The sequence below is a fragment of the Lepisosteus oculatus genome, chromosome 17 (assembly GCF_040954835.1).
Source record: "Lepisosteus oculatus isolate fLepOcu1 chromosome 17, fLepOcu1.hap2, whole genome shotgun sequence".
In the NCBI taxonomy this organism is placed as follows: domain Eukaryota; kingdom Metazoa; phylum Chordata; class Actinopteri; order Semionotiformes; family Lepisosteidae; genus Lepisosteus; species Lepisosteus oculatus.
Genome location: NC_090712.1, coordinates 19,299,460 through 19,326,413, shown reverse-complemented (window position 1 = coordinate 19,326,413; position 26,954 = coordinate 19,299,460). Strand labels below are relative to the sequence as shown.

Genomic DNA, 26,954 nt, shown 5'->3' with positions numbered 1-26,954 from the left:
CAGGCGTGCCGTGCACTGGAGGCGCGAGTGGGGAGCTGCGTCAGCTTCAGTGGAACAAGACCAGGTCCATTCCACGCTGAAAAGAAAAAACGAGCCGCACAAGGTTTCAGCTCTTGAGAGTTCTTCAGGTGTTGAAGTTGCTCACAGCAAAATCCCAGATGTTTTTTGTATTTATTTCTGCCTGACATAAAACATAATTTTTTGTATTTAAATTCCTTCAACCTGGAATTTAACCTTTATTTGTTCCTTTGCATACTGTGCATGAGCTAAGGCTGCACAATCGCCACCTCCCAGGTGACTTTCCATCGACTTTTTTGGATTCCATTCTGCCAGCCTGACAGTTTCTCGCACCTGTGTGTAATCCAGATGTACTCTGTCTTTTCCTAAGCCTTTCGGTGCCGATTTGTTTCCCAAAATATACCGCTGCCTTCATGCTTAACCTACAGCTGTCTAAACAAAGCAATTCCAATGCAGGCCTGTGGACACGTAACCAATGCAGGCATCATAAACAGTAAAAATACAAAGCGTGTTTTAAGCCAAGCTCAAATAAATACATATTCCTCATGTTTCACTCTCATTCGCACAAGATCTTAAATTTCATTCACAGTATGAACAACTACTCGGTATTACAGTAGCATGTACAGTAGATTAAATTCCTTTTGAGCCAACAAGTTACAATAAGGCATACTATTCTAGTGAGGACAACAAAACGTCCCGTTATTCAGGGGTGACACAACGACTGGTGGGGCATGATTCGTTCAAGCCAGAGGTGCCAGTGCAGTATTAGCATTGCACAAGCTTATTTTAACAGGCTTATCCTATGAAAACACCCACCCTTTTATTCGTCTTCTAATAATCTTTCTTCACTCCAGGGTTACGAGGAGCTGGAGCCTATGCCAGCAAATAAGGGGTGCGATGCAGGTTACAGGGAGGAAGGGGCACCAGACCCAGCACTTATGTCAACTGCTGTGATTCAGGAAGCCTTAAGGAGATGCAGTGTGAGGTCACCATGATTTTGGCCTTAGTGTTTAGCCTGATCCGATTCAGATGACTGCACAATTACGACAGAGAAATAAGTAGTGTGAAAGGCACGGAAGGAATTTCTTGAAGGTATCCCTGTATGACTGCCGTCAATCCTCCTGTGATGAGTGAGGGTCTGTTTGTTCCTGGATTTAAAACTAATTTCTACTCCAACTATATTTGAGTTCAAAGTACATCCCACTTCCTCCATTGAGAGTGTCATAAATAAGATTTTGTGGCATAAGTCAGTGGTGAAGTCGCAAAATCACACCACCCCTCCAGAAAATAAATCACTGAGATTAGGTGCCTCTCCATTGTAATTTGCCAGTTTTAATTTGGTCAGTTGTTTAAAATTTTCCTTTAAACACCTGATATTTGTGCATATTATATAATGTGACATTAAGTGATTAGTATTCATTAATATTAATTCCTTCGCATTTAATTTCTAAACAAAGTTAATTTGTGACCTTCCCTTCCTGTAGACAGAAGCAGAAAATCCCAAGAGAGAATGTTGTGTTGATAAAACTTTATTATATGCTCCTCTGGACTTATTAACAGTGTTACACTCATTTGACTATAGCAAAGTCAATCCTTAATATGAAAAAAATCAAAGTATGAATGAAGTGGACAGAAGTTATAAGCTACTGGCGTTTCTTGCACTTTACTGTTCCTCAGGACACAAAGATGTGGACTTTATGTGCAGAACATTCTGATGCACATAGGCACCACTCAGTGTAGTGACAAAAACATTAATCAGATGAATTATAAATTACTTTTTCCTGCTAAGTACTCCAGAAGTTCTTGTGCGTGCATACTGATTAAGTTAAAACTAACTTATCTTAAAACTTTTCAAATCAAGAGAAGCCAAAAAATTCACATTATACATTCATCAAAAAATAATAATCCAGCATAAAACAAGGGACAGTCAACTGAATTTTGCAAGGGGTATAGCTTCAACTTCTTTTTTTGCCTGCGAATGCTCATGCAATGCAAAGCTTCCGATTTCCTCACATTAGAGAGGCTTTTCTGAGAGTGCAGTGTAGCTCTTAACTCGTGCAAAGAACAGAGGTGTGTACATCTTGTCGACTTCAAATGCTGTGACGACTGTTTCTTCACTTGACCTGAAACAGCAATTAAAAAAAAAATAACGGCACGTTTCCATATTTCAAAGTTTCTGCTCTTCATTCGGGACAACTTAAAGAGGATTCCATTCACAGCCGACAGCTTTGCTCGTGCGGGCCAGGCGGGGAGCAGCTCACCTGTAGGTGATGTGGCAGGAATGGTGGATCCAGGTGAGCTTGTTGAAGCGCTGCCGTCCCCCGGAGCAGAGCTGGAGCCCCACGTGAAAGCTGTGCTCCGTGTCCTGCACGGGGCCGCGGCGAAAGTATCGGCTCTTCTGATACTCTGCAGGTTTCTGGAAAAACACCAGCAGGAATGCCTCAGGTTTGATTGCACTAGGGCCCAGTTCTCTGAGAGTCACAGTGAGTAAGGGCAGTCCAGAGCAATTTATTTTTCAAAGGACTTTCTGGAGTACATGGAAGTAGGCCTCCCTCTTCTAATATCACTCCTCATTGTGATGTAATCAGACTTATCACAGCTGAAGATGGACCTCAGTTTTGATCACGTCTCAATATTCTTCACCACACCCCGCTTAGAATATGCATATCCACCTCTGGAAGTGACTCACTTGTCTTTACTAATGTAACTAATGGTGGGAAAGGCAGAATGAATTCCAAGTTTTACAGACATTTCCGTAGAAGATAATTTCTCCATATTTATTGGGCTACGCTTCAAGAAGCAGCATGATAATGACTCAAAACGTACGCCAACACAACCAAGGAGCCCCTCAGAACAGAAGTGTGGAAAATGAGAATGTTTTTAATATCCTAGAGAAAAATTTGAAGTCAAAATAACTACGAATATGCAAGAATGTAAAGTAGCAAAACATCTCAACTGGCTAAAGAGAGGTTGGCGAGAACAAGTTTTTTAGCTCTCCTGCAATGTTTTTCCTTGTTTCAATCTAAAAGCTGTTTTCACTTGCGCCTCTGTTCACTTTCCCTGTCTGGCTCTGTAGAGAGCTCTCTTCCTTCTCTTTATTCTCAATTTTCCATCGCATCTTTTACATCATATATCGATAACCTTGAAGGGCTTCTTTGTTTTAAGGACAAATATGTTATGGGACTCATTTCTGAAGTATAGCCATCCATCTTCTGTTGACTGTATACGCCTTCATGCCCTCAGTTTGCTCTTTAAAAATGTAAAGTACATATCAAAATTGTGCCCACAGGTCACCTATGATTAAATTCAAAGGTTTTAACAAGAATGGAGAGAACTGTGATTTGTTTTGCAAAGTAATTATTTGAAACTTGTGGATTAAGTACACAGTTTACATCTCTGTAAGTCAGTGCAAGACACCTTATGAAATTATGCATTCATTTGGAATTTGAAAAAAAGTTTACTAGTTTTCTGTATTGGAGCTTCTTTTTTACATTTAATTTTAAACAAGATTCATTACGAAACCACTGCCTTACAGTATTCAGTATTTCTTGGCAAAATTAACATATTTCAGGTGAACCTAAGCTCTTCTTATTCTAGTTGCCTAATAGACAAGGTTTGCTTAAACTTCACAAATCAATGACAGTAAATGCAAGATCTATGTATCAAAGTAGATTAGTTCAGAAAACTAGTCAATAAAAAGCTAAAGGCGTTTCCACTTACTTCATCTTTCCTCTTGGAAACAACAGCAAAAACTTTGGTTTGATTGTCTGTGTCCTGGGACAGACGGTAATGACCGAGCAGGACAGATTCCATTCTGAAAAGAACAGAAGGACACTTAGTGTGCGGAAGGCCGGCAACACTTTTGCCACCGAAGAATCATCACACAAAGTATTTTCTAGATCGGGCAGGTGCGCTGCAGACGTAAGAGAAGTGGGATATGTTCTGAAACAAGTGAGTTATTAGTGTCTCTAATCCTCACTTATCAAACTCTTGTCAGGAAGTTCCCGTTTCCAGAAGAAATTTCAGAGAAACATGTCAAAGAAAAAAAGGCGTCTGCAGAATTTCATATATCCAGAATAACTTCAGGAACTCAATACTCAATACCCAGAACACCCAAAAACATGTTGAAGCAAAATAGGTAAACTAATAGTTTCAACACAAAATAAAGTTTACTTTTTATCCTGCTAGTCATTTAGAATACTTGTAGGATTAATACAAAGCTCTTCTCTTTAAATATATTTCCATACATTCAACACCTCAATTCTGCTAAAGCTAAAGCACCTAAAGCGCTGGTCTTAAATGCATTTTACCTGGTGTTTCTACTACGTAAACGAGGAACTATGCTGAGAGGATCCTCAGGTGTGGTGAGCATCATCACCTGTCCATCAGGGAAGAAGCGCAGGTACCTGTTCAGGAACAGTTACCAGCGTCAGGTCTTCCTCACAGTTTTAACCAGCTATGAAGACAGATGCAGTAAAGAAGAAGGTAACTCAGCTCTTTCACTCCTACACAAGCCTACCTGTAGTATTCCACCTGGTGCCAAGCCCTGTAGAATCCATCCAGGGATTCCTCTCCTTGGCGGATGTAAGTTGTTTTACTGATGTAGACACCTAGAAGGACACACGAAATTAAGGCCTTTGCATCTAGTTAGGTTTTGACCATCTATTATCAGAAAGTCATTTATTCAAAGCTACTTGTAGCCTATTGAAGAAGCACAGGATACGAGGTGATACTGATTCCCTGACCAGGCACTAGTCCAGCTGCTCTCAGTCCTGGTCCTGGTGAATTTCACTTACAGAATACAAACAAGTTTAAGAGCTCGGAGCAAACCACTCTTAAATCAACGAAGGGACTGACTGTGTAACTGAGGGCTCAGCTGGAATGAAAACCAGCAGGAGTGTGGGTCAACAGGACCAGGAATGGGAACCAATCACAGAACATGCACCGAAAGGACACCTAGATGAGCAAGCAATTCAGAGACCTTAGATAACTTTACTACAAGGTCTCTGGAAGATCTGAGGAAATGAGAGCACCCAAAGAAAATCCATAAGAAAATTGAAAGAACACGCAAACTCCACACAGTAGGTACCCCATTCCAATATCCAACCCAGGATCTGGGAGCTGTAGTTGTCATGCCATCCTGCCACTTGAGTTTTAACCAAGGAGATATCAACAGTGCCACAGACGCCTTTTCTTTTGCTCTGTGACATTTTGGCAAAGCTGCTGGGTTAATTCCTTGCTCCATCACCTTAACTTTCCTGTGTTCTACTTTGGTGAGGTATCTTAAGTGAATTATTGCACATTTGTTACATCATGTACACTCAGCCACTATAGGACAAAGAAAAATGGATTTTTGAAATATGATTGAATCAATCATCTGCTTTCAGATCCATGTTAAAATATGAACTCCCACTACATTACCATCAAACCGCACACGGGGCCTCTCCAAAAACATCTCTCTCCAGGAGTTAAATGGATTAGTTTTGGTGCAGTTCCGTCCCCAAACCCGAAAACAGGCTGAACGCCAGATTTCCGGGTCCCTGAAAAAGTACAGATTAAAAATATATTTTCTAAAGCGACCGGCATCTGTTACCATGAACACTAAAGCAGAAAACATCCGAGTGAGTGGCAAAGCATTTACTTTGCTTTCACTGTTCTTAAAGTGCACCAGATCCCCTCTATTTCCATCTTCCTATCCACACTGCTTGATAACACCTCTTATCACTGATTTTAGACATTGACGCAGAAGTGGTTGACAAGATTTGCAAAGCTTATACCTGGCACAAATGTAAAAGCCACGGCACACGAGCGCCAGCTGTTCGAGTGCCCTGAGGTCGAGGTCACTGGACACTACCCAGCGGAAAATGTACATCAGAACCTCCAACGGCAGAGCTGGTGACAGAACCAGTGGGATCATCAATCAACTGCACAGGACCACACAGCCTCCTAGTAACTTACACAAACACCAATTACATCAAAACACGTAAAACAAACACTTATCGTTTATTTTAAGGTGCTCCTTAAAAGTGCTCTAATCGTGTTTCATACATGTGTAACAGACTGTGAAAACATTCCACAGTACTGATAAAGTATTACAGTTATTAAAGTGTAGAAAAATGGGCATACTTTCATGCAGCTCTTGAGAAGCCTCCTTTACGTCATAGTATATTAAATATGCACAAAACGTCCATATTAATACACCATTATATTTACTTGAATTTCCATTCATAAATCAGTTTCTTTAATACTGTCTTTTCACTTTTCTGCTACATTGAACTGATTGACATGCAGTGCAGAATGGAAACAGAATTCCTAAGTTTTTGTGATCAGATACTCATGGAATAGGTGATGATTTACCTGAAATGTGCATCTGACTTATATCAGTTTCTGGCTGACAGATCTTCAGAGATGAATCCTGCAAAGTGAGCTGCTGCTGGAAATAGGTCAGCAGATCAGCTACCTCACCATCACTTTCATTCTCGTCCATGCTGCAAACCACAAAACAAATACGGAAATCATTGGGGAAAAAAAAGTTTTAGCTTCTGCTAAAAGAGAATGTTATTGATGTTATTTGGGATATATTTTGCAGTGTATTTTTCATGGCACTTGATAAAAATTGGATATTTAAAGGGTTAGTGCTAACCCAATTTTAACAGCAAGTGGTTAACCATTTTGTTCAGTTTGCCAATTTTAAGTAACTGGTTATTTTAAGGGGAACTGCAATGCTATTTTTATATTTCAGGGTTACAAAGAAACCACAATAAAATTAAAACGCACACAGTAACTTCTAAAACCTCCATGTTCTGCGACTCAGAAAGAGGCAACAAAACTTCCAGTGACATGATGCGGCCTTATTACATTGTAAACATGTGAATTCATCTCTTTTAATCCATTAAAAATATTGCTCTCGACTTAAAGACGTTTTTTTTCCGAAAAAAGGAACCTACTTGTTAACTCTGCATGCAGACCACATTGAACACTTCTGTGGTTAAATATCTGCTGCACAACCTGTACTTAAGTCGCTCGTACTTCGCATCACACTAGTCAGTACAGTGACTAGCGAGCAGGAAGGGCTGAGGTGCTTTGCAATTCGTGGGAACTCTCGCTCTCGCACGTGACGAGACCAGGGCTTTGTGACAACACGTAAACTTACAGTACTTTCACAAAGTTCATTGTGTTTAATTCAAAGTTTGTCATTTTTTTTAATAACGGCAATTAATTTATTTTGGTATCAAGATTTAATAACCAATTAAATATCAGACCGCAGTTCCCCTTTAAGTGATACCACCAGCACACTTCATCACTAGGTATTTTCTTACATCAGTACTGATCAATAGTTCCACCTTAACTGCATTTCTATAAAGGTAGAGACTACTCTTTATTTACAACATTTGTAACATTCAATATATTTGTCCCAGATCTTCATATAGTATGAATCTGTGTATCCTTCATATCCCACAGCCCAGCCATTAAAACATACTAAGTTTGACATCATTTTAAATACTAATGCTCCTAAAAACTTTTATAATGTAATGACAGTAGTATATTTCAGATAATTATTAGTTATGTTGATTTTTTAGCATTTGCAATGACAGAAACCATCAACGATTACAACTTTACAATTACTCCACCAGAGACAGCCTTTCAATATGCCTTTAATAACTGATAAATTCACATACTAGTTTACACCAACTCCATCGGGATCTGGAGACCGCGTGTAGTTGATTTTAAACTCAATGTCAGGCACAAGCTGCATTGCTCTTCGATAGTACTTGATAGCTGAAACCACAAGATTTTACACATGGTTAAATAACACCCATTTAACATGTTTAAACAATCTTGATTCTACAGATTTCACAAGTAATATGTGAGAAAATACAGGATATCAAATGTTGATGACCATGCTAAAGACCCTCAGACAGCTGTGTCTCTGACTGGTGTAACATTACTTGTGATGTCTGTCTCTCGGTAGCAAATCTCATTTAGAAAACTCCCATCCATCCACCACCAGAAAGCTGTTTTTTCTTGTCACAGTGTCACAGCAACCCCGAAGCCTGTCCCAGAAGCATAGGGCACAAAGCAGGCCTGCACCCTGGGCGGGAGGCTCCGGGAGAAAGCCTGTAACAGAGGGAGGACATGCAAACTCCACTCAAAAGGGGTCCCAATCCAGAAACAAACCCTGGGCCCAAGAGCTGTAAGGCAGCAGCACTTACTAAAGCACTAAATGCCACCGTGGTGCCCATTTAGAAAACTGCACTGCTTAACTCACCTTCATAAACAGCTCCATTCTGCTCCTCCTCTACTGCTTTCAGGAACAGTTCTCTGGCCTGAGAAAGGGCACATAATCAACATACATTATCACACACGTTATATTATGTACACGTTATTTGGTCACTGGTAAACAACTGCTTACCAGTGACCAAAGCAAAACTATTTGGTCCAGTAAGTGGACTGGGAACTTGCTGTACACTAGGCTGCCGATGTTATGCCAGCTTGCCGCTGCCTGAGGAGAAAGGGATTCATCTGCGAGACACAGTGAAAGGGATGGAAGGGCTGTCTGGTTCAGAGCGGTGATGGGGGACCGACGGGACCCACAGGACAGCCTGGTGGCGTCCTGGTGCGCACTCAGAAAACAGGGTGGGCGGGATCAGGATCATGCCAGTTGTGGACTGGGACAGGCACCGCTTAAGGCAGGCAGAGAAGTAAACTGCCTTTCCTACGCAAAACAGGAACTCTTAGTGCGATGAGCATCACCAGACCAACAGCTGCTCAATAGCAGAGCACCAGGAAAGTGGCAAGCTGAGGTTTAAATATCTGGTCGAGATGGCTGAGAGAGGGTGGACTCCAGCCCCTCGTGTAAATGGGATTGGTTCCTGGGGAAACCAAGGACAGGGAGGGCTGAATAACACCTGACCCGCCCGGGCATAACGGGCAAATAATAAAATCATATTATATATCACATAAAATAAATTCACGGCCCGCTGGACCATGCCAGCGGCTGGGTTAATGCTTCCTCAATCAGGAGCTCATACAGTACAGCATGCACACACACTTTTTCAGCAAGCCAAACCGCTTTGATTTGCTTTTACCTTTTCCTCTCGGGCCATCTCCTGTTTCCGTTTCAGATCCGCGGAGCGTGACAGCGGACCCCTGTTAGCACCACTGGAGCCGGCGGGAGGCATCAGCTCGGACATCCACTGTGCCCGGAAGGCGCTGAGCTCCACCTGCGGACACCAGACACCGGGGGGTCGACTTCTATACCACACCGTCACCCTTAGTGCCACCTGACCGGGCCACGCTCTGTGACGAGTCGCCGTCCACATTTCATTCCACATCCCTGTAAGTCAGTCTTCTTGACTTTTCTATCTGAGGTTCTAAGTATTTTTTACAGGTGACAACCCAAGAAGTACAAGCAGGTGCCTCGAGATCTCCAGAAGGACTCTGCAGTGCCATCCGTGTCCAACGCTCACCACGAAGTGGAAGCTCACACCGCAAACACCACATTCAAAAGCTCTACACGATGAGCTAGAAGTATATGTGAAATTCAAGAGTTGCTTTGGAGTAGTAGGTGAGTTATTTGATTCTTAATTGTGGAAAACTTGAGCTTTGCTCATTTGTTGGAAAATCCTGTGTCAGTTCAGGGCTATAAGACATCAAGCCTTGAAGCCAATATTAGATTTTGATCTGTCTCAAACACAACATTTCCAGCTTCATAGTGGAATTCCAAACGAATGTTGTTTAGTTCTATGTTTGGGATAATTTATTGAATATTTGCCTGTATTACAGACTGTACTGAAGCAAGATCAAAAAGACCCACAACAGCACCACTTTCTGAACCACTAATGAATCTTTCTTACACCAGTTCCTAATAAAGAATGCGTGCCCGAACACTGAGGAATTTCAAGAACCACATGACATAAAAAATGAGATGGTACTAACCTGAAGGTCAGAATCACCTGACTCTTCATTTTCTTCCACTTTTACAGTACCCGCAGAGTTGATTTCACCCTCTGCCTGTTGAAATGAAGACACGTGAGCTTGCAAACATGCAATGTGTTACAGGTATACATGTTAGTCTGGGCATCCCAGGGGGAGGATAGAGAATACACAGACCTCAGCTGAAGGTCCCTTGAGCCTCACAACAAGCCCTGCAGTATAACAGTCGGGCCTACTCTCCAGGTGGCTGTTTTAAAGGAGAAACAGCTTCCAAATCACATATTTGGTTGAACAAAGAGTATATATATTTTCATTGATTGCGACTGTACATGTATTTCCTAGAATATCACATCAATAATCCATATCTAACAGAGTACCAAGGTTTGTCAACAGCACAGAAAACAAACCTAATGCACGACCTGTTAATAAGACACTTGCAAATTAAATATACACCGATTTCACTGCTGATGGACTTTTTCTTGTTTTTTTTAAATGCAATGCAGCAATTAAGTAATTTTTGTTGTAATTACGTGCAAAGTTACTCATCTAATAGTCGAGTTTAAACGAACTATCCTTAAGAGACGTCTGACATAATAAGCACTTTCACTCTGATAAGCATCTTAACTGTTATAATAAAGTATATCTGCTTTCCCAGTTTCTACTTTGTACTGGTTTCGGTCGTATTTTAGTATTTATAATTGCTAGTAAATTAAGAAACAGTATTGTCAAATTCGAACAAGATATTTGTAGGTGCTCGCTTGTTTAAGCTTACTTTCCCCGCATTAAATGAGCGAGTTTGCTGAAACTCGAATCTGCAAGTTGTAAATAGTATTGATTGGAAAGCATGAAAACCGTTTACGTTTCACCTGTTTCAAAGTTTCAACGAATATATTCTGCTTCCTCATACTTTTGTAACAAGATTCAGTAGCGTAAACAGTAAGCAGACATGTCCGGCAGTTTATCAGTATCTGGTAGCTCAGATAAGGACGTTTATACTTGGACTTGCAAGTGGGAAACATGCAGACGTTAGATAATGTAGTTACACAAACAACTACTTTGTATAACTTCACTGTAAGTACGAACTCAATTCCGCATTCACTTCAAAACGAGACATATATGGCGTGGAAATAACCAACAACATTGGCAGAAGGCGCACCTTTGCAGAAACTGGCGTACGAGGCTGACCAGTGTTACTTTTTATAGTTACCCGAGATGTAAATAACACCAGGTGACTGACACACCGCCTAGGTACACGTCATGCAGAGCCACCAGTTGGTTTATGATTTACACTTGAGCCGCAGCAACGACCCCGGTTGTATTATTTACCATTGCGTGATATAGCCGTGAGCGTCTCCTGTCGGTCCCTTCCTCCTCTCTTTCAGCGGGCTCAGTCTAGTACAGTTCTCGGTCGGAGAAGCGGACGACGCAGCGGGCGAAATTGCGAGCTCTCCACATTGCAGCCATGTCGGACGGTCGCTGGCGGGGCTCGGCGCAGCTCCGCAGGGGAAGGGCGCCTCCGCGGAAGCGTACGGGACGGCGAGCCGGCGCGGACACGCAGAGCCGAGCGCGACGCGAAGCGGCCCGCAGCCCGCTCGACAGAGCGCCGGGGGACGCGTGGGGTCTGCGCGGTGCACAATGTGATCGCGTCTGGCGTAGTAAACCCTAAAACCCTGAAAAAAGAAAATGAATGTCTCTCTTCGCCTCTAGACGCTGTGAGAAAGCGATTAAAGAAGACCATATGTTAGGATATATAAAGGCAGAATTTAAATCAAGGAAAGTTATGTTAATACCTAATTTAGAATATTATATACCGTCTTGGACATGTATACAATTCGTTCAGGTGTGGTTCAGGTTTAGTTCAATGCTCACACCTGAAGAAGGCTCCACGGCCGAAACGTTGTGTTTTCTTTAATCTCTTTTCAGCATGGAATAAAACAATTACTTGTTCTTTCGCATTTATATATATACCACAAGTCATATAAGTGCTAAGAATCGGCTCAGAGAATAACCAGTGTGGACACCCGGGTGAGGCGAGCTCTTGAGAAGGGTCAAGACTGTGACTGTGCCCTGGGGAGGGTTCCTGTTTGCGCCCAAGACAGCTGGTCTGCTACTGCAGCCTGTGAGTTTACACACCCGTGGCTTTTATCACAGAGAAATAAAACAGATTGCAGGATGCCATGTTCCTGGTCCTGATGTGCTTGTGTTTGAAAGACGTCTGTGAGCGTCCTGTGTGGAGCCGTGGACATGTGTGAGTGTTGGTGACTGTGTGCCCTGCACTGACTGGGTGTACCCTGCTTTGCACAATTTACATGCCAGGTTAGGCTCCAGCTCCACGGTGACCTTGTATTCAATAAAGCTATTAAAAATGGATGGATGATTGCTTTATTTCTTTGACTGTTTTCAAGTTGTGCCCGTCCTTACTGCTGTACTCCAGACCCTTACGGTAATATTACCTGAATTCTCCTTTCCCTTCCCCCTTTTTATTCCTTACCGCAAAGCGCTGTGAGAGGCCACTTTCTAAGGGCGCTTTAAAAAATACGGTTTACTATAATTTCATATACTGTACGATCATGTTTATTAAAATACGAACATGAAGCTAACAATAAGGCTAGGGGTTTGGTTTTGTACCGGTCTGGAACAACAAAGGGTCCCTTAACGTTTTCCCCCCCGTGTGCATGTGCTTTTTTTTGGGGGGGGGGGCCGGTGTTCAGGGATATTTCGCCCCCCTTTATTTTTTTCCTTGGCAGAGAGGTTTGTGCCGGAGAAACGGCAGGGCTGATGGAGCAGGCGGACGGGCAGGCGGGCAGGCGGCGCTGCGGCTCCGCCCTCCGCCGCTGGGAGCCCGGGCGCCATGTTTGCTTGACGCCCGAAGACCAGGGGTTTGTCTGGGTGTGTTGGTGCTCACCGGCGTGTAAGCAGATGTCAGTGCGCTGCGTTGTTGAAACTCTGCAGGTAGGTGCTACTCGTTGCAAACGAAGGGGGCCTGCCCCGTTTCCGTTAGCGTTGGAGAAGGTCCAGTGATATAATGCAGGACTCGGTCCAGACACACAGAAGTGTGCAAACTTTGTCCCGATGCAATTTGGGGGGCGAAGGATAAATCAGGGCTCACCGATCTGATGATCAAACGCATGGCTCCGTGTGAGTCCAAACATAATAAGAAAAGAGATTTCGCTCTGTTTCCTGGAGTCGAAACAAAAGCTTTTTTTTTATACAGCAGATGTAATAATGGAAATAACGGGGATAAAAAAATCATTGCGTTGTGATATCTGTCCGCCTGTTGATAATCCCGCTGTTCTTTTCTTTCTTGTATTTTTGGCCTTTTCTGTTGATACCCTTGTTATATCTGTAAAGCAGGGGTGTGCGTTTCTGTTCCTCAACTCTGTTATCTGAAATGTTGGCATTTGCCAACAAGGAAATACAGTAGGTGCAGCCGAGTTAATGAGTTATTTTAAGACATGTTGGGGTTGTTTGTTTTTTACTGCAAGAACATCACTGGCTTGCTTTAAACGGAAAAGTCTGGAGAAGTGTTACTATACAGAATTCAACTACCCCTACACCAACTCGAGATTTGGGAAATTCGCCCGGACAGTTGTGGTGTCTTTGCAGATAATCACACCACGTACAGTGCCATGTTCAGTGTTCAGGGGCTACAGACCATTCTCATGGGCGAATACCGGTACAGTTTTATACGGATGCCAAGTGATAGATGGTTCAATACTGGGGAGTTGTAAATAATGAGCAGATGCAGAATGAAAATGGGAAGAAATGCAGCCCCCCCCCCCGTTCGTGGGCTACAGCTCAATAGCACGGTCAGTTTTTATTAGAGACCAGCCGTAAAGAGTATCCCTTCTATCGTTTTGCTCATTCGGACATCTTTTCCCATGCTAGTGTTAAACATGAATGAATGGTTCCGAGATATCTGAGGCTTACAGGCTGTTTCCAGCTGTGGTGCTGGCGTGCACTGTGACACTGTTAAAGAGAGATGTGGGACCCAGGGCTGTTCTATTACTGACCCCAGAAACCTCAGTATGTTGCCACTTTCCAGCTAGATTTAGTACAGAAGCTTGTTTCTGTATCTCTGTAGACTTTGCAATAAAGAGTAACCTGGATAGTATCAGTGTGTCCTACAGAGAATAGTGTGCAAATGTGTGTGCTGAAGACACTGTGAAAATATTGTCTCCGACAGAATCAAGCACTGAATATCATGCAACTGATTTTCCTGAATTGCTAATACATCTTTTTTCTAACTTGATTGTGAGGACACATTCTTCAGCATTAGCAAGGCGGGGAGAAGCAGTCTGTATTGTTCATTATGTTGCAGAAAATTCCTTAGGAGTAACATTAGCATTTTGCATTCCAGAAAACATTGCATTAAACAAGACATGATTTCCTGGGAGAAATACAAAAAAAGATCAACATTGCCTGTACTGGCGGAATCGGGGTATTTCTGTTATTGGTCTGATGGTTATCTTGGATATTTTCCTTGGGTTTAGTCATTGATCATGAAGGTGTTGAGCTGTAGTTTTGTTTGCTGATAAGTGTTAGAAATGCGTACTTGTACAGTTCTCTGTTAGGTCTGGTTTTATAACCAGATTTAAAAATAACATAATATATTCTAGATCGGAGCCTGAAAACATTTGGTATCGCTTCAAGGAGGCTCCAGAACCATCTGCTTGCCTTATCTCTGGGCTACCATCACTGAAACATGAGAGCGTGGTTTTAGTACTGTGAGAGAGTATGTAATAGTATGTTACATAGTAGTATAGAGTTTGTATGTAATAAATGAACCAGAGTATTACTTTAGACTTGATATTACAGTAACTTACTTGTTAGTCATTATTATTAAGCTTTGTAGCACTTGAGTATAAATGTGAACTGTCACCATTTGTGTCAGTTTGGAGGGTGTTTGTTAGAAATATTGAAATATATTGTGAAGATTTAACTGTACTTTTATTTAAGAGAATAAACCCCATTTTTGATCGTGCTTGTCAAGTCTTTTGTCCTGTCTGTGCCTGTTTCGTCTCTGCAGGTCCAGGACAGCCTGTGAAAATATGAGTTCTGCAGTCCTGTGTGCAGCCCGGCCTGTTGTCCACTGCTGTTGTCACAGAAAGATCTGGCTGCACTCAACAGGAGGGAGCCGAGCACCCTCCATGAAGCAGACCCCCGTCTCCTGGGCGATGCTGACAGAGCCATGAATAGATACGCGACCCTCAAGCAGCTGGGAGACGGGACCTATGGGTCCGTTCTTCTGGGAAGGAGTCTGGAGTCGGGAGAACTGGTTGCTATTAAAAAGTAAGCAAGCAAGGTTTCTATAAAGATTCTTTCCTCTCCCTGGAAATAGTGTCAACAGTAAAACGGGACATTTTAACCCAGTCACATTTTTATTGAAATGTCACCTCATTTAAAGGGCGTAATTGTGACTTTAAAGGGTTTGCTATTTTTGCTTCACTCATACCCTTTCTGCAAACAGCTGTTCTGTATTTTATTTTTTCATAACGCTGGCAAGTGCTGATTTTATCTGGCAGTAAGTGAAGTGAGTGCCCTGCCCTGATTTAATTGATGTTTCCTGAGCTGGTAAAATGTTTTTGACGAAGGCAAGTTCAGTGTTTTGAAGATCCTATATACTGTATATAAGTCTTTGTTGAGGGCCGTTGCACTCATCCAGTGCTCAGTGGTCTATTACAGTGTGTAATATACTGAGATTAAGCTGTTGTTCCCTCATAGACTGCTACATCTTAATCAGGATGAGTCCGGAAGAGGAACAAGTATGACAGATAAAGTATTTATACAGAAAACAGAATTTAAATAAGAATTGAGCATGAAGGAAATAATACAAAAAAAATACTTATTGGAATGTGACCCCTTTAATTTTGCCCTTGTTGTAGATGAGCCTTGAGGGGTGGATGCTTCATGCAAAATAATAAATGTGAAGTTTGGGATAAAATGAGTGTCACCACATTTCCAGTGAAATTTTGAAATGGAGCCCCCCCTTACCTGAATCACCTGACTGCATTCTGCACCCGTCTCTGGGCAATAGGTCTGGATAAATCATCGCTGTCCACTCAGGAGCGTGTGTCTGAGCTAACAGCTGGGAGTACAGGACTGGCTAAATGGGTTTTGCAGCAACTACAGAGCCACTGTATTTGCATTCAGATTAGAATAGGGCATCAGCTCTTTCAGAATTTGAATTGGTCAGATACCACAAATGTCATATAAAGGGAGAAATCATTTTTAACTGTGCAAGGCTGACAGACGTTTATCACAAAGTGAGCCTCGTATTACAAGCCTTTGTCTTAAAGAATACGGGGGGCCTTCAGGTTACATATCCAACATGTTGCATGATGTTTATTGCCATTTTGGCCTTTCATGAATAGGTTCTTGTGATCACATGATTTACATACGAGGTCTGTCTTAGATTTAGAAGCAGCTCCGTATCTGGGCTGATGTGTTCCAGTGTTTGTTCTCACCCATGCGTGTAACATGCACACTTGTAAAAGTTCTAAAATCTTTGCATGAAAACCTGTCCTAGGCAGTTTAGGAATAAAATAATCAAAAGGTGTGAAAGGAATAATTGATTTAATAGTTAAGCAAGTTTACCGTTTGTAATCTGTTCTGAGCTCATAGTTTGTAACTACATTTCCTGCTGTTGCTCAGAGTGCATTTTGTAAATTCAGTACCTTTCGCAGTAAACATCTTCTTTTTAGTTATTGAAGTTTGCAGAATGTATGTGTACAGGGAGTGAAAGTATATTCTTCCAAAGACCATGCATACAGGTGTGATGTTTTTCATGCTGTCATTATGTCAACTTTAATCTGTCCCCTAGAATGAAAAGGAAGTTCTATTCCTGGGAAGAATGCATGAACCTGCGAGAGGTTAAGGTAACGTGTCAGCCTTCTTTTTTCTCGTCTCAATAAAATGTCCTCGTTGCAAGCAAGGTTGAATACTTCTGCTGGGAGAACTGTAAATTGTGAGAACGGTCCATTCTGGCACAAAGCAGTGTGTAAATGTCTGAGTGATCCACAACATGAATGTTCCAGTGGTGGTGAAAGTGTTAGGTAAAATTCAGAAAGTGAAATTCTTCATTCTTTGTTGTAATAGGTCCGTTATCAGATTTTGTTGAACTTAAAAACATTGGCACTAAACATATGGCAGCTAAGGCACAGTGTTAAGTGGGGAAAAAACCAGATACTAGGTCATAAATGTAGAATGTCTAATGTATGTGCTTTTTTTCTTTCAATTCTGAATGCTCCATTTAAATGTCACCACATCCCAGAAACCAGCACAGAGAATACGGTAGATATCTGATGTGAACCCTTAGCTCTACTTGTCTTGCTGGGTCCTCTTTTCCCACGGGGTGAATCTACTCCGTAGACGGTGCCCCCCCCTTTGAGTCCTGCTGCGGTGGGGGGCGTGGGGGGGGGTTTAGGGATGCCTGTTCAGTGGGAGCTGCTGCAGTGCAGTTGGGTGTTTCCTACCCAGCATGCCTTCCTGTCTCCTCATCTCTCTGCAGCCCGTGTGACTTCACCTCCCCGTGTCATGGCATGTCTGCGATAAAGCTCATCAGCGCTCGGGTGCATGGGAAATCCTCCTGATCGCGGAGCCACTTGGCGTACCTTCTTCCTGTCAAACCCCCCCCCCCCCCCCATCTTTCAGTTCTGCATGGTTGCATTTTTAATTTTGTAAGACGTTGGCATTCCGTTGGCTCGGTTCGGAAATAAATTGCAAGTTCGAGTGAGCAGTCAGAACGTGACAAAGAGCTGTATTCATAGGCATGTGATTGTGAACCTCCCACCCTCCCCTCCCCCCAGTGCATAACCCCTGTGCTGTGGCGACTTGTGAAGGGGTCCAACAGTGTGCCTGTGTGTTGACGTCGGCTCCGTAGGCAGTAATGTTCTGGTACGAATCAAGATGTTCCAGAAGATCTTCTGCGTGCCTAGTTTTGTTTATTATTGTGGTCAAAAAGCAACGCACACCTAGTTCAGGTTTAGTACTAATGGTTCATCCAAGTGCCATATTATTTGTAAATTTAACCTTACATTTTATGCAGCCCATGTAAACCTGAAACTAAAAAGGCTTTTATATTTTCTCTGTAGTCCCTGAAGAAACTGAATCATGCTAATGTAGTCAAACTGAAGGAAGTCATCAGAGAAAATGACCAACTCTACTTTGTGTTTGAGTATATGAAGGAAAACCTTTACCAGTTGATGAAAGACAGGTATTTTGATCAAGATTTTCCTTTACTGTCCCTTGATGTCCTGAACGTAAAAATTGTTTTTACTGTATTTATATTGTATTTTTGTATTTATTTAGCTTTTGATGAGTATAACGTTTTTTCAACTAATAGATATTTTGATGTCACTATAGTCAATATAATATAAATCACAAATTTAATCCAGCGATTGTATTGAATGTAGAATTGTTAGCACAAAGAATGCGTTAAGCCTTTGGACATATCCCTGTTTCCGCATTTTCAAGTAAGGATATAATTTTATTAATTATAATAAATATAGTTTACATACTGCAGAGGAACAAGTAAGAGGTTTATTCCTGCTGAAAAGAGAAGAAAGAAAACACAACTTAAGGCTCCAAAGCCGAAACGTTGTGTTTTCTCTCTTCTCTTTTCAGCAGGAATAAACCTTTACTTGTTCCTCTGCAGCCTGTGCATGCTGACGCAACTCCCCACCTACTCTAGTTTACATACTGTACGGTATAAGCAGTCAGATAAATTATAAATAAACTCTATCTTTATTTTTTGCATTTATAGGAGTAGATTGTTCCCTGAATCTGCTGTGAGAAATATAATGTACCAGATACTACAAGGATTGGCATTTATTCATAAACATGGTATGGTTCACTGCACGCTTGAAAACATAACTGTTTGTATACTTGGGTTGGCATGTAACTCTTAAATAAAGAAGCTGAATGATAATTAATTGGAATGTGATAACAAAAACTGTCCTCTTCATTGCAGTTGAATGTATCGCTGTGAAATTATTTCCAGAATGGTTTAGGCCTTCATTAACTATAATTAAGTATTGATATAATAATGTTTGCCAGTGCTTTGTTCTCCCACTGATTAGTTCCATTTTACCATTGTGTTCATCCTAGGGTTTTTCCACAGGGATATGAAACCCGAAAATCTTCTTTGCATGGGACCAGAACTTGTTAAAATAGCAGACTTTGGCCTAGCGCGGGAAATAAGATCTCGACCTCCATACACTGACTACGTCTCTACAAGATGGTACGTTTTTGTTGCCGACTGGTTACCTGTGCCTCTGCGTGGGTCAAGACAGGCCTGTGACAAATTCTAAATGTGTGTTTGGAAGAAGGATCACCGTAGTACTACTGAGTGGAAAGGGCATTGTGTCGTGGAATTACCTCTGTACTTAAGAGCAAGTTTTACAGCAAGACTATGAATGCGTGCAGTTGTTGGAGGCTGGGGTTTTTATACAGTACACAATTGTCTCACACCTCGAGTCTGCTGCCAGTCTGGCTTGGCTGAGGCCTGCCCAGGCCAATAAAAAAGTCCCTTGAGTTTTTATTTCCTTCCCAAGATGGCCGAAGTTGGCGGTGCTTGTGTTGCAGCACAAGCTGATTATAAGACCTTCTAAAAACCATTATGATAGTACACTGAGGAAAAACAACGAGCAGCTGTATGGGTCTTCAGTTTTGTGCTAACAAATGTAACAAATTGAGAATGAAATGAGCTTTACTTGTCAGTTAACAAGGTTTATTTTACAGAGCACTGGGGTCTTTGAAATGTCTTAGATATATAAGTCACCACAGGTAGAAAATCTCTTGGGTACCTGTTGTGTGAAATCCCAGTTACCCCTGTTTAAGGCTTTAGTTCAAACAATGAAAGCTGTGATTTGTTTTAAGTGTGTTCAATGCCTCACAGTACACATGCTTTTAGTCACTTCTGACTTGTAGACTCGTGGCACTTTGAAGTCCCAAAAGTATTAAAATGGTTATAACAGTGAATGTGTTAGTGATGCAATATAGCCACTAGTGAAAACACCCGTTTTTTTACAGCCATGTCCAAATGTGGCAAGCATTGCTAATTGGGTCATGGGTTCGTTTTAGGACTGGGTAACCTGGTGTGTGGAATCTGTGTGCTCTCCCTGTATTCTTGCTTTTGTCTACTTACAGTAAGTCAGTTGATGTCTGTAAATTTGCCCCTGTGTGATGCGTGTGTCCTGAGATGGACATCTATGAACCCTAAACTTCTGGGATAGGTTACAGGTTTCTGTGATCCTTAGTAGGAATAAGCAGGCGTTCATTCCGATAATCTCCAACTAAGTAACAAAATCCAGAGTAGGAGATCAGAGCATTTATATTGACATCAGAAGCTATATGGAAAAAATAAATCAATTGCTTTGTGTTTCTCAGGTATCGTGCCCCTGAGGTTCTCTTGAGGTCCACCAGCTACAGCTCTCCTATCGACCAGTGGGCAGTGGGCTGCATCATGGCTGAGCTCTACACACTGCGGCCTCTGTTTCCTGGCTCAAGTGAAGTAGATACGATATTCAAGATCTGCCAGGTCCTGGGAACGCCGAAAAAGGTCATTATATTTAAAGCCTCAAAGAGGGTCTTCAGGAAGGGCTTTTATTACACTTTGCTTGTATTAAGAGTGGTTTTCCTGGCCTTTATAAGGTATAAGAATGAAAGCTTAGTTCCCACATATAAAAATGTTTTTAATGAACACACCATTCTTTTTGAGAATATAAGCACATTTGGTTAAAGTTCTGGATTTTTGGATCCACCAGTTCTGAAGGATTTGTCACGTTGAGATATTCTGGTACACTGAAGGTACTCCACCAGAAGAAAAGGTTCAGAAACTCAGGTTTGACAAATGTGCTGGCCAAGGCACACCACGATCAAAGCTTCCCTCATAACAGCTTCACGCATCTTGACGTATATGGGGAGAGAGTAAAATCCTGGCGTTTACTACCGCGGACCCTGGGAATGCTGTACAATAAATGAAATGCTCAATCCTTTCTTCAGGGCTCCCTGACGGCTGTCCAATTACTTCTTACTTTTTGTTACATAGTTCAGATTTAGTTTTTTTTCTAGATTTTTTTGGCTTCTTAAAACAAATCCAGAAGCAATAAAGGTGATGACGGAGGGTAGGCTGATACTTCGTTGTCTGTATAGTAAACCCTTGCTTTTACGGACTTCGGATTCAATAGACAAAATCTGTTAAAGGGGACTTTTGTCTGTCACATCAGAAATCCCAGCCTTTTCCTGCAATAATGGACACGATGTGTTACAGTTGGTGTAATTAGTCTAGGGGTGGGCAGACTGCTTAGTCTGCTAACCTGAAGGTTTACTGCACAGAGTCAACAGGCAAGAAGGAATCGCAGGCCTGTTCCCTCGGCTTCTCCTTTATTCCACATGTGGTTTATTGGAGAGGGCAGTGTTGGCTAGTGTCTCTTCTTCTTCTGGCAGAACGACTGGATGGAGGGCTACCAGCTGGCGGCAGCGATGAATTTCCGGTGGCCGCAGTGCGTCCCCAGCAACCTGAAGACCCTCGTCCCCAACGCGAGCAGCGAGGGGATCCAGCTGATGAGGGACCTGCTGCAGTGGGACCCCAAGAAGCGACCTGCAGCGAGTCAGGTATGGCAGCGCCTCTGGGCTCACGGGCTGCTGTGCGTCTTCCGGTACCTTCCAGGGCTGTCCTCTCCTCGTTATTCATCCAGCTGGCGTGAAAGCCCAGATCTCAGTTTTTATAGTTCCTTTTGGGTGGTGTGATGACTGGAGAATATTCCGAAAGCACATCTGAGGGAGCAAAGTGTGACAATGAGAGCCCTGCCTGTCCCCCCCGCAGGCCCTGCGGTACTCCTACTTCTGTGTGGGCCAGGCCCTGGGGGCGCCGCAGCAGATCCAGGAGCAGGGGGAGCCTCACCCCCGGGTGCCCCCGCAGCAGCTGAAGCCCACGCCCGTGCCTCGCCCCCCGCCCCGGCCCCCGCAGCCGCCCCAGCCCGGGACGGGACCTCTGCCGCGCGCCGCCAAGCCGGAGCCGCGCGAACGCCAGCCCCTCCTCCCGCTGCTTCACGACAAGGTGCCGCAACAGCAGGTGTGTGTGTGTGGGAAAGAACATGAGTGTGTGTGGGAAAGAACATGAGTGTGTGTGGGAAAGAACATGAGTGTGTGCGGCAGGTGTGCGTGGGAAAGAACATGAGTGTGCGTGGGAAAGAACATGAGTGTGCGTGGGAAAGAACATGAGTGTGCGTGGGAAAGAACATGAGTGTGTGTGGGAAAGACCATGAGTGTGTGCGGCAGGTGTGTGTGGGAAAGAACATGAGTGTGTGCGGCAGGTGTGCGTGGGAAAGAACATGAGTGTGTGTGGCGGGTGTGCGTGGGAAAGAACATGAGTGTGTGTGTGGGAAAGAACATGAGTGTGCGGCAGGTGTGTGTAAATGATCAAATGGTGATTTATCACTGCCATTTGTATAGCGTTGGCTTCTGCTCTTTAGTAAGTGACTGTATGTTTGCAGCGTGTTGCTTTTTGTCCTGTCCTTAAACACAGAGAGCATCACATTTTTATCGTAACGGGTAGCACACAGGTTTCTTTGCTTTTGTGGCTTAAGTAAGATGCTGATGTACAGCCAGACTTTATCGGGAGCGATTGTGTTAGTTGTTTCCTGGATGTTGAAATGAGAGGTGCTCCTGAGGTCTGAGAGTTGTTATTGACTGTTGATGGGTGGCTGTTTGATGGCAGAGGCTGCCTGAAGCCACAGAGAAGGCCGTCCTCCCGGGTGTCCACACCAAGCCCAAGGCTGGCAGGCGGCGCTGGGCTCATGTCTCTGGGGTTCTGAAGAGCTCCGGCGACTGGGATGACTTTGAGGATGTAGAAGTCTCTTCACTGAGCAGAATGAAGGTCACCAATGACAAGAGGAGACACGGGGATGAAGCCTTGAGCAGGTGAAGTTCTCCTCTGCTTATTTCTGAGGTCTTTTGATTTTTGCGCTGATGCTGAACATAAGCTCCAAATATCTTTCAGATTTGGAAGCATGTTGAATTTGGATCCGGCAAACGGTAGAGCAATAGGCAATCCTCCCAGCGTGAATGGCTCCCTTTCCTGCCAAGATCCAGCCTTGTCCAGGATAACGTCAGCTAAGCAGCATTACTTGAAACAATCCAGGTATTTGCCAGGTGGGTATTCATTTTATTACTGTGCCACTGTCACTGGGATTCTGCTTTATATGCTTTCTGTGGTGAAAAGAAGCTGGGGAGGTCAGTTCCAGGAGTAAAGAGTTTTGCTGATGTGAACTAGTAGGGCACTTCTCCTTTTTCAGGAATAAATGAATCAGCAGTACAGTAATCCTCACTTTAATGGGTTAATAGGGAGGAAGGGGTTTCCATTATTGCAGAATTTCTGTTAAATCACAAATCATATTTTTCAGACCAAAAGCACTATTATATGAGAACCCTGCTATATCGAGGGTTTTCTGTACACATTTCTTTTTGAACATTTTCTTCCTCGCTTGTTCAGGTGTTCTGCTTTACGTCTTGTTTAGGGCTCAGTGCAAAGAAGAACGGGGCGATAAGTTTGAATCTAGACTGTCCAGCGAATGGCCAGTGGGGCAGTGCCAGCTTTCCTCTGGGCGTTGGAGGAACAGTGCCAGGGAGAAGAACAACCCAGGGTCAGAAAGCAGTGTTTGTCCTGTTTCTGTTCTCCAAAGTCTCGGGAGGCCACCTGTAGCATCTTGGTGTCTTCGTCACTGCCTAGAAAGCAATACAGTAGTTTGACCTTCCCGTTAAATGTACCTTCATAACTAGTGCTGTCTGAAATGAGTGTCTACTTATTATTAAATATTCTCATCTAAAGCCGATCAAATCAATGCACGTAAAAAACTGAAATAAAGTAGAAGATGATCTCTTTCTGTGTTACATCCAAATCTCTTAATACACAGTTGGTTGGTTTCGTGATCAGATAAGCTCTTTAGAAGGTGGAAGTGATTGTCCTCTGACACTATGTGTCTTTAGCTGGGTACCTCACAGAACATGTGCGAGAACGTAACGGGCACAGCTCTCTTGGTAAGGCTTCTGACTTCTGTAAGGGGGTCATGCAGGTGTTTCATGAGGTGTACACCTGCCAGGCGTGGCCGTGCCACAGTGATGCTGTCGGGACATGGGAGCGCTAGTTTGAACTTGCACTGATTCCTTTTCTGTCTGTGTGTTCTTTGCAGGTCCCAGCACGCTGCCACGTGATTATGCTCCTTCTTTTTATAAGAAGGAAGTAGCTTCTGCTGGCCAGCGAGTACAGCTTGCACCCCTGGTGGATCCACCATCCTCTAGTAAGACTTCCTTGGGTGTTGTCCATTTCACGGAAGCTGACTAGACCTGTCCCATCTGTATCAGATTGGTCAGTCTCAACCTCCCGAGTGAGCAGTACTGCCTCCAGTCCAGACCTTTAGACTGTATATCTGTACCGTGCCAGAATTCTGATTTAAACGAGGAAGCTCTCGATGCTTACTGTATGTCTGAGGTGTCTGTGTAATGTACCCTAGAAAATACAGAGTAAATAAAAACTAACCAGCCGCTCTTGAAGGATCCGCTGACGAGCTTGATGTTTTTTAATTACAGACTATGCAACGTGGAAATCCGGCCGCAGTCAGCTTGCGCCTCCATCCTATACTTCGCCTTCAAAGAGCACCCCAGGGGTACTGCCTCACCCCCCTGCACAGCCTGTCCAGCCTGTACATGGGCGAATAGACTGGGCCGCCAAATATGGGCATCGATAGTGCCCCCTGCAGGACAGCGGGCTACCACCAGCCCCTGGATACTCAGGAGAGGGGGGAGAGGGGCACTCCGTCATGAACTGTGTAGATAACATGTAATATACAGCAATAATGTTCTTTTTGTATTTGTCTCTGTATATAATGTATTATATGTGTGCTTGGTTTTGATATGTTATCAATATACTCTACAGCAGCTTTTGTTACTCAAGCTGGTTTTGGTCTCCGCTCAGTTTTTTAAGAAAAACACAAGAGAAGCATTTGTTTTAAGAGTGCAGTACTGAAGCTTGTCTGTGCATTTCAGCAAGGTAGTGCACTTCTCTGTTCTGTCCTGCTACACTGTCCCGAACACCGCTGACAGTGAAACACTGTGATCTGAGGTGCGTGTCCATCACACTTCAGTCGCGGCTTAATCGCACCCTCAACCCATGTTTGTTTTGAAGCTGGGACTGTTCATTTAACTTATACCAAAGTCTTTGCTTCCTCAAATTGAAATGTTAAGCACATGGCTCAATAAGTGATCAAATTATGACGACCTTTTATGCTCTTTTTCTTCTATTGGATCAACATGGACCTCATACAGACTGTTTACTGTGCACTCTGCAGTGATGTCTTAAATTTCAATCAGAATTGTTATTCTCCACTGTAGCAACAGAGCTCATTGTGTATTATATGCCATTACATTCCTTCAAATCAATAAGAAACTAGACTTTCGAAAGGTGGAAAACTGATTTATTTGGCTTTTTGTTTCTTGTTTCCTGTGCTTTGGAAAACAAGATTAAAAGCAAGGATATTAAAGGTGTTTAGGGGCTTTACTGTATAGTTTCAATAACTGTCCTAACAGTTTCCTTTTTATTTCCATTTTATATGCTATAGTTCACATGAATCTGTCTAACGTGCCAGCGATAGTAATTTAATCACGTTTAGTTTTCATTTGATATTATTGTACCTTTCATGAGTTTTAATAGATGTGCTGTACATAGTCTTCTGTAGTTTATAATACTATCATTTATGGGAATTTCATGACCAGGAACCACTTTTTTTAAAGGGTTACTGTAATAATTATCAGCTGTTATTTATGTTAAACAAAGCCTGTAATTATATGCAATAAGTATTTTAATGCATTGATTACTGGCAGCTTCTGCATAGAAATATTTTTTTACTGCATTGTTTTAAAAACTTTACCTTCTTCATGAAAAACAAGTTGCTGTGCTTTTAAAAAAAAAAATGTAGATCCTTCTTCCCTTACCACAAATATTAAAATCTCAATATTAAATGTAGTCTAACTTGCAGAATGCAATGCTGTTTAAGTATTTTTATTTTATTTTGTTTTGGAAACCTCTCTCAAGGTAGATAACCTATTCATAACCCCCCAAAATGGAAATTGCTTTCTTATCTAAACACAAGAAGCTTTAATGTCACAAACAATGGAACAATGGAACAACTCTCATAAGAGAAGAAGCTGTGATTTTGTTTTACTATACAATGGAATAGCGCTAACACTTTGTAGACATTTTAATTTTTGAGCTTCTATACAGAAATAAATGTCCGGAGCTTGTTTGTTTTCAGGGGATATTCCAGAGCTCTGAGTACTGTAGCTTTTTTACAGGTGTGAATGGATAATGGAAAGTTTCTCTGTTATAAGCAATAAACTATTCTTTTCCACAGTGGAAGTGTGTTTGTTGCTCTGTATGCCTTCCATATTTTATTTTATCTGAATAACAGTCATCACCTGAACAAAGACTAATTTTCTTAGATTTAAAATAATGCTATATTTCAGATTGACTTGGATTTGTAAAAACATAATTTGAAATAATTTCCATGCAGTTTCATTAACTTTAATGAGATTTGTTAATATTCTGGTGTTCACTGTTTTTTTTTCATAGTTTGTTATAGTTTGTTTGCAGTGTTATATGGCACCAATCCATGAATTTTAGTTTCAGACACGTTACAGCAGCAGGTTAAGCTACAACTGCAGATGGAGGGGTGTGCTGTGCAGTGCATTACCTCTGTCTGATTTAAAAAAATTCATTCATTCTGTCACAATTGTGCAGGCCAGTATATACATTTAGTCTGTTTTTTTTATAAATTGCTATTAATGCCTTGTAAAGAACTGAACAGGTAGATTTGTCCTGATAATAAGCAAAGATGTTGAATGCATCATGGACCACATTTTCCAAAACACATGAATCTGTGTACAGTCCCCTGCTAGTTTAAGTGTATATAGAGTTCCAAACCAAAGATCTGGTTTAAGGGTCA

At 42.4% G+C, this 26,954-nt stretch overlaps 2 protein-coding genes across 4 annotated transcripts; one reads left to right on the top strand and one right to left on the bottom strand.

Annotated features, from left to right (window-relative positions):
- Positions 1-1,531: 1,531 nt before the first annotated feature.
- On the bottom strand, positions 1,532-11,481 carry fbxo9 (F-box protein 9). Its single transcript, XM_015363303.2, has 13 exons — positions 11,281-11,481; positions 9,958-10,032; positions 9,108-9,242; positions 8,288-8,345; positions 7,698-7,797; positions 6,376-6,506; positions 5,796-5,910; positions 5,440-5,558; positions 4,538-4,628; positions 4,329-4,424; positions 3,739-3,832; positions 2,280-2,434; positions 1,532-2,141 (listed from the first exon to the last, which is right to left on the bottom strand). Exons 1-13 carry the CDS (start codon positions 11,281-11,283, stop codon positions 2,033-2,035), a joined length of 1,281 nt encoding a protein of 426 aa, XP_015218789.2. The 5' UTR covers positions 11,284-11,481; the 3' UTR covers positions 1,532-2,032.
- A 1,244-nt stretch (positions 11,482-12,725) lies between these two features.
- On the top strand, positions 12,726-26,362 carry cilk1 (ciliogenesis associated kinase 1). Of its 3 annotated transcripts, none has more exons than XM_069179851.1 (14): positions 12,726-12,906; positions 14,984-15,246; positions 16,778-16,832; positions 18,048-18,169; positions 18,719-18,798; positions 19,063-19,195; positions 20,344-20,515; positions 21,403-21,570; positions 21,782-22,015; positions 22,676-22,878; positions 22,958-23,109; positions 23,475-23,600; positions 24,147-24,254; positions 24,544-26,362. In XM_069179851.1, exons 2-14 carry the CDS (start codon positions 15,146-15,148, stop codon positions 24,699-24,701), a joined length of 1,812 nt encoding a protein of 603 aa, XP_069035952.1. In that variant the 5' UTR covers positions 12,726-12,906; positions 14,984-15,145; the 3' UTR covers positions 24,702-26,362. The 3 variants fall into 3 exon arrangements, with proteins under 3 accessions (XP_069035952.1, XP_069035951.1, XP_069035953.1); XM_069179850.1 differs by having other exon boundaries at positions 21,782-22,030; XM_069179852.1 differs by lacking the exons at positions 12,726-12,906; positions 14,984-15,246 and adding an exon at positions 17,228-17,247 and having other exon boundaries at positions 21,782-22,030.
- Positions 26,363-26,954: the final 592 nt, after the last annotated feature.